Genomic DNA, 14,087 nt, shown 5'->3' with positions numbered 1-14,087 from the left:
ATTTAAAAAATCCATTAATATCCCTCGGTCACTGCGCATAGCTGATATTTTAAACATTTTGGTTATAGAATATCAGAAATCCAAATAAACTAAACGCAATCGCATATGTAAACAATATTTAATATTCTAAACAGCCTCTCTAAAATACAAATTCTTAAATTTAAGCCTTCAGCAAATCATTGGTTAGCTCCACGCCGAAGAAAACTGCTGCGGTGGAGGGAAAGGCACGAAGTAGAATTGGCAGGATACCGCGAAATAGAGCTTTTGGGCCTTCTGTGGCCATGAGGTTTCTAAAAACGCTGCGAATGCCGTGCTTGTATGTTCCCTCAGGTGCTGAAAATATGGCATTTGTAAATCATTGTAAGTACAGCGATTGGCGATTGGATGACTCACCCGACTGGAGACGGCTTTTAAGTACATCGAACGGCACGGCCAAAGTCCAAAATACAATGCCCGCCGTTCCGCCGGACAGAATAGTTGATGTGGTGCTAATCTTCCCATTGGCGGACTTCTTTCTAGCCAATTCCTGGAGGAACTCGTAGGTCACGAAGTAAAAACCGGTGGGCGAGTCTATGAATTCAAAATTATCCATTAATATTATATTACTATAATATTAAGCAATTAATTAACAACTGACCTCTCAGAATGCACGCGCAGGTTCCCTTGAAGAGGCTCCGAATGCCACCCTGCCTATATAGCTTGGCGGCCGTGTCAATGGTTCCATTGTAGAGCAGAGGTCCGTTGGACACGGTTTGCGTCTGTAGAAGGACTTTTATACGATCGGTGGGCACTGTGACAAGGGCGGAACAAACTCCGGCCAAGGCTCCCGCGGCGAAAATTTGTGGGTAGGTGAGCCTAATGTGGTCATCCGTTTGGAACAATCGTTTACCCGCCGCATAGACGGCAAAGTCCACGGCATAAATGGGTGTTACTCCCACGAGTGGAGCGGATATTCCTCTGTAGAATCCGCGAAAACCCTCATAACGAAATGTCCTGGCGGCACAATCTATGACTCCCTTGTATCTCGGCGGCTGTCCAGGTAGAGGTGTGGGCATGGTTTGGAGACGTACCTGAAGTGTAACTTTAAGCATTACATCGATTCCATTTCTAACCACAGTTTTGGAGCTTACCTTTATTGTGTCCAAAGGATGGCCAACGAGCACGTTGCACATGCCTCCCACGCCGCCCGCAATAAATGACTTTACGGGATTGGATTTCTTTTCCGTGCTGATTTCGACCTCCTCCATTGCTGAATTTTAACTATTTACGTAAACACACCGAGAAATTCCGTCAGCTTCTGAACGAAATGCACGTGCTTGAAGATCGGTGGCTTCCTGATGAATGCTATCGCTTGGTGATCTGCTTACTGCGCGGTTGCTGACCTATGATAATGCTGTGTGATTCCGAATAGCGCGGTATTATAATTTCCATGATCAAGAGTGCCTCTTATCTATTTCGAATATTTCATTAGCTGTTCCAAAATTGCAGAGGGAACAGCTGATTTGCTTATCATGTTAACATAACATACACCTAACATTGGCTTATCATTCACCTATCGATTGCAGTCTTTGGTATGACATGGCTAATTGAAATACCAAACAGAATGTTCATTCTTCTTTTTCGCGTTTCAAGCTTTCTAGTATAACTAACTTAAAGTTTGCTCTGCAGGACATTGTCATTATAAATGAAATGGATTGCTAGAAAATTACATGCAAAACAAATTTTAAATTTTCCGTTCGATTACACTGTCTATCGAAAATTCCACGAATCCAAATTTCGATTGTCATTCGCAGGGAAACGCGGGCGGCGGCCACACATTTCTTTTATTAATAAAGCGTTAAAAATAAATGGTTAACAATTGTAGATATCAAAGGTGGGTGGGCCAAGTATCTTCTGGCGCAGTGCGGGTTGGGCCAGTAAAGTGCAACCACTTTCCCAGTTCCCGTGCAAACGAACAAAACCTGTCACTTTTGCTGTGACCTGACGAGCAAGAAGAAGACCAGCCCATGGAAAACAACAACAACAAGAACGACATTAGCAGCAGGCCAAATTGTTGCGTATTGTTTTTTGTTTTTTCAGTAGGGTTCTTGGGTGCGAATTTCGTGAAAAAAGTGTGCTTGCCAACATACGCATAACTTATGTCTGATAAAAGTGCGAAGGAATCATGTATCAGTAAGAGTGCGAGCTGCAGCAGCAGACGCAAGAGAAGGAAGTGAGCGAAAACGCAACCAAAACCCGAGTATATATTCTAGCAACGTGCTTTGTCGAACGATGTCCCATGGCGAGGATGTGTTAGACAACTGGGAGGAAATCGACGAGGATGGGGTGAGTGTGCCACGCGATGTGTTGAGCATCATACCTGATAACCGATGGAACACCCCCTTATTTTTTTTCTTGCCCAGCTCTCTATGACTCTGCAAACAAAGCTGCAGGCGAGCGACCCACCTGTCAACAAAATGAAATTGCTCCAACGGCCGCAGAGCGTACAGGAGACCTCACAACTCCTCAGCAGCGGCGATGGTGGAAGCGGGGGCGGGAATCCCCCGCCACGACAGATCACCATTGCCCGGAAGCCCCAAGCACCGCCAGCAGAGGTTGACTCATCTACCCAGCAGCAGCCCGTCATGATGGTGCTGCACAAGACGACCAATGACTACGATGCGGCCACCTATTGCACGCCCACCAGCAACCAGACCGTCAAGATACTGCGACGGCCCGCCCAGGCGGAGGAGCGGCGGGACATCAACGGGATGCGACCGAAACAGCCCATCAAGACGCTCAAGCAGCGCGAACAGGAGTACGCCGAGGCCAGGCTGCGCATCCTGGGCGCTGCCAAAAACCCGGAGGATGACAAACCGTAAGTTGCTATAAAAAGTGGATTTAATTTCCAAAATTTACTTTATTTATGTTTGACCATTATTTGCCATCGCAACACTAATAGGTACAGCCAAATCATCTTAATCATCTTAATCTTAATCTTTTCTTGATACTAGAATATTTCTTTATGATTTGGTCTAATTTATAGAGACATCTGAACAGAAACCACATTTAATCAGACATGTGCACATATTCGTTGTATTTTTAGGGCCACTCCCTTCACGCCAGCTGTCAATAGCAGCAGTGTGGCTGTTTCGTCCGCGCCGACGCCTGCCACTCCCCCCTCTGCGGTCAGCAACAACAACGTCATCAACAACAATAGTAGCCATCCAGCAGGCGGAATGCACCGCTCGAGTTCGGCACCGAAGATGTCCCAAGTGACACCGATGTATAATAACTACAACAGCTACTTCCCGGGGCTGCACAATCAGCCTGGCCTTAACTACTACTATCCGCATAACCCGCAGCATCAGCATCCGCAGCAACAGCAACAGCAGCAGCAGCCGTCGCAGCATTTCAATCAACGGCTACCGCCGTACGGAGGCGGAGGATCGGGACTGGGCGGTATTGGGATGCCGGCTCAGGCGCCGCCCCAGTCGTCGCCCAATCCGCAGCAAAGCTGGTCACCTGTTGTGGGCGGATCAGTGTCCGCTGCCCTCCTGCGCCAACAGTCGCTCCAGTCGCCGCAGCAGCACCTGCAGCAGCACCAGCATCAGCAGCAGCAGAATCATCAGGCGCAGCAGCTCGGCCAGCACCCGCATCCGTTCAACGACCTAGTCCTGCGCCTGCCCAAGGGTCCCTGTCCGAATGGCTCCATTGGCTTTCAGATGCGCCGGTAACAGATTGCGGCGATGGAGCAAGTCCTGTCTATTTCAATAACTTCTAATTTTCAACTTGGTACTTCGATTCCAAATGCATGTTTTTAAATATATATATATATAAAAATTAAAATCAAGCGAAAAGCGCAACCCACGACGCATTCTGAGATTCAATGTCGCCACACATTTGCACTCAGGTTCGATGTGGTGCGTTTTCGTTGATCTACCCACTGGCTAGCCCCGAGGAGTATCCACACCTATCTTAAACAAATTTTATGACGGACTATGGTAGATATTTTGTAAATTTACAACTCACACCACAAAATTTTGTATAATGCATACTAATAAAACGAAACGGTAATTTTAAAATGTGATGCAAGATTATGAATTCTGCAGTGCAATGATCCCGCAAATAATTGAGTTCGAGATTCGATCTTATTTATTGCCTGTTGCCTTTCAATACCTAATTAATCAGCGGATGTTGATTCAAACTCGACTTGTTTTCGACCTCATTAATGATTTTCGATTCAACTGTCTGACTAATTGTGGTGAATGTTATGTATCTAAAGGCTATTCTTCGGGATATTTAGTATTATAAATATAGTTTTTCAATGTATGGTAGAGAAAGTAGTTTCTGATCTTAAAAGCTTACCCGGGGAGTTACCTCGTTTAGCTTTGAGCTTTTATTCTAGATACATATATGTATGTTTAAGGAGAGCTTTTAGCATACAGCTGATCTAATATTTCGCATAAAAGCAGCTAAGCAACATATGTATGTACTTTTTGAGGAAAAATTCCAGATCTTTCGGATGTTTATTTGATTTACAAAGTGATCCTGATAAGCGAATGCAATTTGAGTTACTGCTCCATTTACCCCCAGCGATCGTTGATTTTGCAGGGGTCCCGAAAGGCTATCGTCGTGTTTTTGTTATTTATTAGCAACTTTTCCAATCGTCCAGTTGAAAACAACAAACAGCAGCGGTTGCACTGGAAAAAAAATTCTAGCACAGGCATAAATTGTTTGTTTAACTTTTAAGGGTTATGAACTATACTACTATATCAACTTGAACTATACCATCTATATATCAAAGCATTCATAAATTCTGTTCATATAGAAGAAATCTAGTTGCCATCTAGTTGATTTTCGTCTGTGTAGAAAATATTGCAATCAACCCACTGGAAGCGCTCTTATCAGCCCCTGAACCTGAAGACAAACATAATCGCGCATGGATAGGGTATTCATATTCACACATTTATGCACGTACATACATACATACTGGGCCTACCTAGTTTCCAACTTCTCGATTCCCCCAGATTTTAGTTGAAAAAGAGGCGTCGAAGCGAGCGGTTTGATCCGAATTCGAAATCGAAACGGGCTTTAAACTTCGAATCGCGCGTGCTTTTCGATCAACACGTGGGTGCACATTAGTTTGGTGTTATTGTTGCTCTGGAAACGTGATTAAGTCGAATTAGTTTGATTAGTGGTTCATCCACTCCAGCGGAATTATGTCGCATCGCGTTCTGGTCATTGGCAGCGGCGGTCGGGAGCACGCGATCTGCTGGAAGTTGTCGCAATCTCCGAAGGTGGCCCAAATATACGCACTGCCGGGCAGCCATGGCATCCAGCTGGTGGAGAAGTGTCGGAATCTGGATGCCAAGACCTTGGATCCTAAGGATTTCGAGGTAGGTTCGTTACGCCGACCTTGGAGCGACCTTCGTGCAGTTCCTAAAGTTACTGAAAAGTGCAAATGTGTGTGTTAATTGGGTAGCGGGTGCTCATTTTTGGTCATTTAATGCGTTTGGTTGCCATTTAATGGTGTTAGCCAGTGATATATTCGCTTTTATGGCTTCTGGTCGTGGTAAGAAACGCACTCCATGTTCGATAAGAACCTTTATGCTGAGCGGCAGCCATAAATCCGTAATCGAGACGCTGGGAAAACGTTTCATTGCATCCCATCTTGGAGCGTCGCGGCGCCTTAACCCTTAGACGGGCCATGGGGGCGCGATTGCACGTCTGGCTGATAAGTGATGTGTAATCTATCTCGTTATTGGAAATATATTTTTATAAATATTCCACGTGTGCTTGTAGTTTCGCACTATGCATTCACTGCTTAATTTTGTAAATTATTAGTTTGTTGTATATGTATATAATCTACATATTAGTTGTATTATGTTAATTTTATAAAAATGAGTACATCATGAGTACTTAATGTTTTTTAATCTTAAATAATGGCATACATAAAAATAACTACAACTGAAAGTGAAACAAAAACCAGTTTAAGTACCTTATCTGCTTCATTTCGGTTAATTAATTATAGCAGGTAGCAAAAAGTGCTCTTTTAGATTATACAAAAATTACCTTTAAATTGGGCCTTTCCACTTTTTATTCCTTCAAATTGTATCTTTCAAATGCGACTTTTACGATCCCATCATTTATAGACTTTAAACCGCGGACAACAGGTGTTATTTGGTTCGTTTTTAAATATGGAAATTTAAATTGGCGAAATATATTGGTTCAACAGCTTAATAGGATTCCCCCAATTTTTAAATTTAATATCAATTATAAACTTTCAGTCTAAATTGCTCGCATTTCTCGCAGACTTCTTTCAAGTTGATTTCTCTTCCATAAACAGAATCAAATAACCAAAATTGTTTATGCCGCTCCATGATGTGATCCATGATGCTCAGCAGACAACTCGACAGATCGATTACACTTCAGCTTAAGTTTGCTTAGCACTTCTATTTATTGTTCGTGGCTTAATTAATTGTTTAGATCAAAATTCACAGATTCGCCCGCTGGCCGCCGGAGAGGCCAGCCCCTTGCCCCGCCAAAGAATCACGTCCATCGATCATCAGTGCGTCGGAACAGCTCGTCTTTGGCGCAGAGGTCGCGACGTGGTCGTGGGCGGATGGGTGAGGTATATGGTCTTGGGCGTGGTGCTCGGTCGGGATTGGGGGATCGTATGATCCTGGATGTTGCGTGTGTACACATTGAAGGCGGCCGCATCGTGCTCCACGGTCTTCAGCTCGCCGGTGTAGTAGTCCTTGATCTGGTAGGGATGCGTCCTAATGTACTCCAGGGCGCGCAGTATGTAGTCCGGCACCTGGGGTATGTGGGCGCCCACGGGATGATAGCCAAACTCATCGGCCACATAGTTCACACTGACGACTTCGCCCTCGGGTGATGTGTAACTACTGCCGCCCTGCACGGCCACGCCGCCCAATCCCTCCTGCGATGCGGAAATGCCATTGGACGTCTCGTAGGCATACCGGTACTTGCCATCCCGCTCCACCTGCAGATCGTTCTGAAGCGTGCGTGTGTTGCGATCCGAGTCCGGAATGTAGGAGGAGCCAGCTTGCACCTGCAGCACGGCCAGCGCTACGATGAAGTTCACCTGTGGGTGGGATTCGAGACGAGAGTCGGCGATTATAATCCATTTTCGGGAAAATCCCAGCTGATGCTTACAAGCAAATACATGGTGTCGCGTTCGAGTTTGGTTCTAAACTGCTTGCCTGCTTCTCGGACGCTTTCGTTTTTATATCCATCCGCTCACCAGCGGATTTTTGGCTATACCTCGCCTCGGAAACCCAGTTCCGAGTTGCCGTTGCCGTTGCCGTCTCCATCTCCGCTCGTCATCGTCATGATCGTCATGATCGTCTCCATCTACATCATCTCATCGCTGCTGGTCGCCTTAGTCAGTCATAAATAAAATGATTTTATTTCTTATAGGAATTATTTTATATAGGTATCAACGGCGTTATTTGTCGTTGTCGCCGCTGCAATTCCCAAAAGTGTGGGACGGTGTGGAGTCCGGCAAAACGGAAAGCCGAGTAAAACCTAAATGAAACATTCGTGAATGGTTGGTTATGCCCTGCTCGAAGGTTGGGGCACTTACAATTTGATATGTATTGTGGCTGATCTTGAAAATCCCATATTGCCCGGCTCGACTTACCATCCCAAGGAGCTCTAAATACCATAACGATCGTTGAACTGCAGTGTCGTAAAAACCATATTGTCGATGTATTCCAGATGTGTAGTAAATGTTGTAACTTTTGTTTTTGAATGATCGATGGTATGCACTAGAAATTAGCTACCACGTTTCGCTGACAGTTAGTTAATTTAATAATAGTCATTTGTGCTGAAATTTATGTCTGGAATTTCCATATAACCGATAGACTTTTTGTAATATGACGTCCTCGAGGCGAATTAGTTATAAAGGAAATGACTTTCCAGTTAAGTAACGCTTTACAGCCCAAATGCCAATTTTTGGTTAATTAAGCTTAATTACTTCTTCGACTCGAATCGCAACATTCTGCGCTGACTTTATTTGCATGGTTATTCTTAGAAATTGCATAAGCATAGGTATTCTGATAAATGATCTTTGGATTTTTATCATCAAGCATATAATTCAATCACTTGACGGCAACGTAGACGCAGTTTCCTGCTATCCCCTGGATGATACTTCTTTTGGCCGATCTCAAAACCCGTCCGACTAATTCAGCAAAGCGTATCTAATTCCGTACTTATCCGCAGACAAATGTGGCAGCATTCCGCTCCAGACCTGCTGCCCGCCCTCCTGGTAGCCAAATAGCCACATCCCCACAACCCATTCTCCCGCACTTAATTTGCATATAATACAGTAAATCATGAGCGCACTCTGTAAAGCATAAAGGCGAAAACGTTCTAGCCAAATTTGGGTAGAGCCAGTCGGAGAATGCGAGTCTTACCAGAACCGAACAGATATAAAAGTTGTTGATCTTTCTCTTCGGCGGCTCCAAACCATCTGTCATAAGATCGTGGCAACCTTCGTTACGGGAAATTAAAACCTTGGCCGGGTTTGCCAAATCGCTCTTAATTTGGAAAGCCAAATGGGCCAATAAAAGCGTCATTTTGTGTGAACGTTCTTGAACCCTGGGAAACGAGAAACGGTCAACCGGATGAAATGGACGGGGGTCAGGAAATCGGGATGAGGATGAGCTTCCCAGGTGCTAAATGGTCTGGAACGCAGGCCAGTGCAATCGAGACACGTTTCTCCAGAGCGCGGGGTAATCCGGTGCAGCGTTGGCGCCAATTCGAATTAGAGCTGACTAACGATATCGACGGCTACGCATCCGAATCCGAAACCGAAATCGAAACCGGACCAGCGATCAAGCTGGGATTAACTTGGTTTGTTGACATGGCTGACATAGCTGGCGCCTGAGTCAGTTCATCATCGCCATCGATCCGCCAAGTGCGAAGACAATGCACCCACAGACCCAGTTTAATGGCAAAACAATTAGGAAGGCATTTAGTATTTTGGCGACAAATTGACGATGGAACCGGTTGTGTACTTAGAGGAGTGTTATCTTTGACTTGGAATGTGGTTGCCTCCAAAAGTCAAAACAACCTACAACAATGAGGATCCCAAGAGGTGGCGGACGATCGTGACCCGGTTTGATTGGAAAACCCAATTATGATCTCAAAACTGAAGATTGCTTTTGGAATCAACACGATTACGATGCAAATTCTGAGATTCAAACTGCCGGATCTCACAAAATGATATCTTTTTGGCGAGAATTTATCAGTGCATCGGTTGTAAATGCGATTACAATGTCAATTAAGTAATTTTAACATCGCTTATTCGATATATTTCATCACAACAAGTCTTTATTGTTGTGGATGATCTGGAATAATCCAAATGAATTGCTTTATATTTGTTACGAAATTATGAATCACTGGGCTTACCTTTCTTATTATTAATTTGAAAACATTTAAAAATTGATTAGTTTATTTTACTAACTTAATTTTTTCGCCTCTTTTAAAGGCCATTGCTAAATGGAGCAAGGAGAACCAGATAGCCCTGGTGGTTGTGGGACCCGAAGATCCCTTGGCTTTGGGCTTGGGCGATGTGCTGCAGAGCGCTGGAATCCCCTGCTTTGGACCCGGCAAGCAAGGTGCCCAAATCGAGGCGGACAAGAAGTGGGCCAAGGACTTCATGCTGCGCCATGGGATTCCCACAGCGCGTTACGAGAGTTTCACGGACACCGAAAAGGCCAAGGCATTTATCAGAAGGTATAATTACCACCTTATATGCTTTGATAGAATACATTTTAAAATCTCTTTATTTAATAGCGCTCCGTATCCAGCTCTGGTGGTGAAAGCAGCTGGATTGGCCGCGGGCAAGGGCGTGGTGGTGGCCGCCAATGCGGAGGAGGCCTGCCAGGCGGTGGACGAGATCCTTGGAGAGCTGAAGTACGGACAGGCGGGTGCCACGCTGGTGGTGGAGGAGCTGCTGGAGGGCGAAGAGGTTTCCGTTCTGGCCTTCACCGATGGCAAAAGTGTGCGCGCCATGCTGCCCGCTCAGGATCACAAGCGTCTGGGCAACGGCGACACTGGACCAAACACCGGAGGCATGGGCGCCTACTGCCCATGTCCGTTGATCAGCCAGCCAGCACTGGAACTGGTGCAAAAGGCCGTGCTGGAGCGGGCTGTGCAGGGTCTGATCAAGGAGAGGATCAACTACCAGGGTGTACTCTATGCGGGACTCATGTTGACACGCGATGGCCCCCGTGTGCTGGAGTTTAACTGCCGGTTTGGAGATCCGGAGACCCAGGTAATTCTGCCGCTGCTCGAAAGCGATCTGTTCGAGGTGATGCAGGCTTGTTGCAGCGCAAAGCTGGACAAGATTCCTCTCCAATGGCGCAATGGAGTGAGTGCCGTGGGTGTGATGCTGGCCAGTGCTGGCTATCCGGAGACCTCCACAAAGGGTTGCATCATATCGGGTAAGGTTTTGACCACTTCCCTTAGACCTTCATAATTGCATGTATGGTACTTTCAGGACTTCCGGCTGCCAATACGCCCACCCAACTGGTCTTTCACAGCGGCCTTGCCGTGAATGCACAAAAGGAAGCCCTGACCAATGGCGGTCGCGTCCTCATTGCCATCGCCCTGGACGGCAGCTTGAAGGAGGCCGCTGCGAAGGCCACCAAATTGGCGGGCAGCATCACTTTCTCGGGCTCTGGAGCTCAGTACCGAACGGACATTGCCCAGAAGGCGTTCAAAATGTAATTACAAGTGAATCATCATGCATCAAGACTCAGTTTAAATAAAGCAACCAAGATTGGAATTTTTATCTAGTTTATCATTGGCTTCCCACTAAATCTCATTTCCTAACAAACCTATTTGATGTGACCTATTGATCAGCTACTACTATCTTCTTCCGTATCCTTTCCATACGTAGTGCCAGTGCCAGCGCCCCGGGTTTGAGTTACAAGGACAGCGGAGTGGACATCGATGCTGGAGATGCACTGGTGCAACGCATCAAGCCCTTGTCTCGGGGCACCCAGCGCCCGGGCGTCCTTGGCGGCTTGGGTGGATTTGGAGGACTGTTCCGCTTGAAGGAACTCAGCTACAAGGAGCCAGTCATTGCTGAGGCCACTCAGGGAGTCGGAGCCAAGATCCACCTTGCCCTTGAGCACGAATTGTATGAAAATGTGGGCTACGACCTGTTTGCCTTGGCTGCTAATGATGTCCTGGAAGTGGGTGCCGAGCCGGTCGCCTTCCTGGACTACATTGCCTGTGGCAAGCTGCAAGTTCCATTGGCCGCCCAGTTGGTCAAGGGAATGGCTGATGGCTGCCGGGATGCGCGGTGCGCCTTAGTGGGTGAGCACATGACCGAGCTCCTCTGAAATGCATCGATTAATTTGAAATTTCCCTTCAGGTGGTGAGACTGCAGAGATGCCCTCTCTTTATGCTCCTGGTCAGCACGACATGGCTGGCTATTGTGTTGGCTTAGTGGAGCAGTCTCGAATCCTGCCCCGTTTCGATCTTTACCAGCCGGGTGACCTGCTCATCGGTCTACCATCATCTGGACTCCATTGCGCCGGCTTCAATGAGATACTCACCCAGTTGGCGGCATCCAAAGTGAATCTCAGAGAGCGCTCTCCCGTGGACGGAGGCGACGATGGGCTGACCTTGGCCCATGTCTTGGCCACGCCCACTCAACTGTATGTCCAGCAGCTGTGGCCTCATCTTCAGAAAGGAGATGAGATCAAGTCTGTGGCTCACGTAACCCATGGTCTGCTGAACGATGTCCTCCGTCTTCTTCCCGAAGAATTCGAGACAACGCTGGATTTCGGTGCCGTCCCAGTGCCCAAAATCTTTGGTTGGCTGGCCGGAAAGCTAAAGCTGAGTGCCCAAACACTTCTAGAGCGGCACAACTGCGGCATTGGCATGGTTCTGATCGTGCCTCAGTCAAGTCAGCTGTGGCGAACGACCCTTCCGGGAGCCAAAGTGCTGGGTGTCCTGCAACGGCGGTCAAAGGTTAGTGGATCACCCGTCCAGGTGCGCAACTTTGTGGAACAACTGGAGAAGGTGGCCTCTCCGTTCGGTGGTCTCGGCGATCGGGAATTGCCCGAAGAGCTCAAAAAACTGCCTTCCAATTCGGACTTAACAGCTCCTCGCGAGGAATGCTTTGAAAATGCAGCTGGTCGTCGGCTTACGCGCATACCCACCCACTACAAGGACCCCATTCTCATCCTGGGCACCGATGGAGTGGGCACCAAGCTAAAAATAGCGCAGGAAACGAATCGCAACACGAGTGTGGGCATCGATTTGGTGGCCATGTGCGTCAACGACATCCTCTGCAATGGAGCCGAGCCAATCAGTTTTTCAAGCTACTATGCCTGCGGGCACTGGCAGGAGCAGTTGGCCAAGGAGGTTCACTCCGGGGTCCAAGAGGGTGCCAGGCAGGCGAACAGCAGTTTCATTGGTAAGTGTGGTTTGGCATCTTTTTATGTGCAAATGCTTTACTTGTCCAATCTCCTCCAGACTCACACAGTGCTGCTCTGCCGCTGCTGTACGGACCACAGGTCTATGATCTGGCTGGCTTCGCTTTGGGCATAGCAGAACACTCCGGAATTCTACCCCTCTTGGATGAAATCCAGCCAGGAGATGTGCTCATCGGCTTACCTTCGTCTGGCGTCCACAGCAACGGGTTTAGCTTAGTCCACGCCGTTTTAAAGCGAGTGGGCTTGGGTTTGCATGACAAGGCGCCTTTTAGTGAGAAGACGCTGGGCGAGGAGCTGCTGGTACCCACCAAGATCTACGTCCAGGCACTGTCCACTTTGCTCTCCCGCGGGAATCACGGCATCAAGGCACTAGCCCACATTACAGGAGGAGGCCTGAGCGAGAATATACCGCGAGTGTTGCGTAAGGATCTGGCCGTACGTCTGGACGCCAATAAGTTCCAGCTTCCGCCCGTTTTTGCCTGGCTTGCAGCGGCCGGAAATATTAGTTCCACTGAGCTGCAGCGCACATATAACTGCGGCTTGGGTATGGTCCTGGTGGTGGCCCCCACGGAAGTCGAGAACGTTCTCAAGGAGCTGCGTTATCCACAAAGAGCAGCTGTGGTTGGCGAGGTGGTGGCCCGCAAGGATCCGAAGAAGCCGCAGGTGGTGGTCCAGAACTTTGAGGCATCATTGACCAGGACACAGAAGATGCTCTCCCAGCGTCGGAAACGAGTTGCTGTCCTCATTTCGGGAACGGGCAGTAATCTGCAGGCACTAATAGATGCAACGCGCGACTCGGCACAGGGTATCCATGCCGATGTTGTGCTGGTAATCAGCAATAAGCCTGGTGTCCTGGGTCTGCAACGAGCCACGCAAGCCGGAATACCTTCGTTGGTCATTTCTCACAAGGATTTCGCTAGTCGAGAGGTCTATGATGCGGAACTCACGCGAAATCTGAAGGCGGCTCGGGTTGATCTGATCTGTCTTGCCGGGTTTATGCGTGTCCTGAGTGCTCCATTCGTTCGGGAGTGGCGTGGACGGCTCGTCAATATTCATCCCTCGCTGCTGCCCAAGTATCCTGGCCTGCATGTTCAGAAGCAGGCCTTGGAGGCGGGCGAAAAGGAGTCCGGATGCACGGTTCACTTCGTGGACGAGGGTGTGGACACGGGAGCGATCATTGTTCAGGCTGCTGTTCCCATTTTGCCCGATGACGACGAGGATTCGCTGACGCAACGCATCCACAAGGCTGAGCACTGGGCTTTTCCAAGGGCATTGGCAATGTTGGCCAACGGAACGGCTCTCATTTCTCCGGAAGTCAGCAGTCAGTAAATGCCTGCTTATGAAACCTGATTTGAATGGAACAAGCAGGGATGACTTTATCTTACTCGAAGACTTTTTGTCAAATTAGTTATAGTTCTAATCTTGAACTTTCAACGATAATTTGACGTTAATTAGTTGTATGGCAAATTTTATAGGTTTAGGCAGGATTCCTTTTTATATAAAAAACTATTTACAAAAATATATTAATAAACTTCAAGTTTGATTAAAAATAATCCAAAAAATTCATTAAGATTAACTAAACTATATATATCAAAAATCTAACATTTGTAATCACAGGAATTT

The 14,087-nt window shown here is 47.3% G+C and overlaps 4 protein-coding genes across 4 annotated transcripts; 2 read left to right on the top strand and 2 right to left on the bottom strand.

The window, feature by feature from the left end:
• Window positions 1-104: 104 nt before the first annotated feature.
• Window positions 105-1,512, bottom strand: LOC117150568 (mitochondrial magnesium exporter 1). Its single transcript, XM_033317519.1, has 4 exons — window positions 1,131-1,512; window positions 638-1,070; window positions 394-570; window positions 105-333 (listed from the first exon to the last, which is right to left on the bottom strand). The coding sequence occupies exons 1-4, from the start codon at window positions 1,245-1,247 to the stop codon at window positions 161-163; spliced, it is 900 nt and encodes a 299-aa protein (XP_033173410.1). The 5' UTR covers window positions 1,248-1,512; the 3' UTR covers window positions 105-160.
• Window positions 1,513-1,781: 269 nt separating this feature from the next.
• Window positions 1,782-4,069, top strand: LOC117135283 (morphogenetic regulator of filamentous growth protein 1). The gene is made up of 3 exons (XM_033295451.1): window positions 1,782-2,325; window positions 2,403-2,857; window positions 3,086-4,069. Exons 1-3 carry the CDS (start codon window positions 2,272-2,274, stop codon window positions 3,714-3,716), a joined length of 1,140 nt encoding a protein of 379 aa, XP_033151342.1. The 5' UTR covers window positions 1,782-2,271; the 3' UTR covers window positions 3,717-4,069.
• Window positions 4,070-4,866: 797 nt separating this feature from the next.
• LOC117135282 (trifunctional purine biosynthetic protein adenosine-3) lies at window positions 4,867-13,988 on the top strand. The gene is made up of 7 exons (XM_033295450.1): window positions 4,867-5,378; window positions 9,500-9,747; window positions 9,808-10,457; window positions 10,514-10,739; window positions 10,916-11,337; window positions 11,396-12,445; window positions 12,505-13,988. The coding sequence occupies exons 1-7, from the start codon at window positions 5,202-5,204 to the stop codon at window positions 13,791-13,793; spliced, it is 4,062 nt and encodes a 1,353-aa protein (XP_033151341.1). The 5' UTR covers window positions 4,867-5,201; the 3' UTR covers window positions 13,794-13,988.
• Window positions 6,416-7,256, bottom strand: LOC117135285 (pupal cuticle protein). Its single transcript, XM_033295454.1, has 2 exons — window positions 7,162-7,256; window positions 6,416-7,090 (listed from the first exon to the last, which is right to left on the bottom strand). The coding sequence occupies exons 1-2, from the start codon at window positions 7,171-7,173 to the stop codon at window positions 6,548-6,550; spliced, it is 555 nt and encodes a 184-aa protein (XP_033151345.1). The 5' UTR covers window positions 7,174-7,256; the 3' UTR covers window positions 6,416-6,547.
• Window positions 13,989-14,087: the final 99 nt, after the last annotated feature.

Source organism: Drosophila mauritiana, chromosome 2L (assembly GCF_004382145.1).
Source record: "Drosophila mauritiana strain mau12 chromosome 2L, ASM438214v1, whole genome shotgun sequence".
Lineage (NCBI taxonomy): Eukaryota > Metazoa > Arthropoda > Insecta > Diptera > Drosophilidae > Drosophila > Drosophila mauritiana.
This window is presented reverse-complemented; position numbering and strand designations above follow the sequence as displayed.

What these genes read in the sequence shown, in the direction of transcription:
- LOC117150568 (XM_033317519.1), bottom strand. Translation starts at nt 1,247, where the DNA reads ATGGAGGAGGTCGAAATCAGCACGGAAAAGAAATCCAATCCCGTAAAG. An exon ending in ATCCTTTGGACACAATAAAG is followed by an intron (nt 1,071 to 1,130) that starts GTAAGCTCCAAA and finishes GTTACACTTCAG; the next exon opens with GTACGTCTCCAAACCATGCC. An exon ending in CTGCGCGTGCATTCTGAGAG is followed by an intron (nt 571 to 637) that starts GTCAGTTGTTAA and finishes TTGAATTCATAG; the next exon opens with ACTCGCCCACCGGTTTTTAC.
- LOC117135282 (XM_033295450.1), top strand. Translation starts at nt 5,202, where the DNA reads ATGTCGCATCGCGTTCTGGTCATTGGCAGCGGCGGTCGGGAGCACGCG. An exon ending in GCCAAGGCATTTATCAGAAG is followed by an intron (nt 9,748 to 9,807) that starts GTATAATTACCA and finishes TTTATTTAATAG; the next exon opens with CGCTCCGTATCCAGCTCTGG. An exon ending in AAAGGGTTGCATCATATCGG is followed by an intron (nt 10,458 to 10,513) that starts GTAAGGTTTTGA and finishes TGGTACTTTCAG; the next exon opens with GACTTCCGGCTGCCAATACG.
- LOC117135283 (XM_033295451.1), top strand. Translation starts at nt 2,272, where the DNA reads ATGTCCCATGGCGAGGATGTGTTAGACAACTGGGAGGAAATCGACGAG. An exon ending in AGGAAATCGACGAGGATGGG is followed by an intron (nt 2,326 to 2,402) that starts GTGAGTGTGCCA and finishes TTTCTTGCCCAG; the next exon opens with CTCTCTATGACTCTGCAAAC. An exon ending in AACCCGGAGGATGACAAACC is followed by an intron (nt 2,858 to 3,085) that starts GTAAGTTGCTAT and finishes TTGTATTTTTAG; the next exon opens with GGCCACTCCCTTCACGCCAG.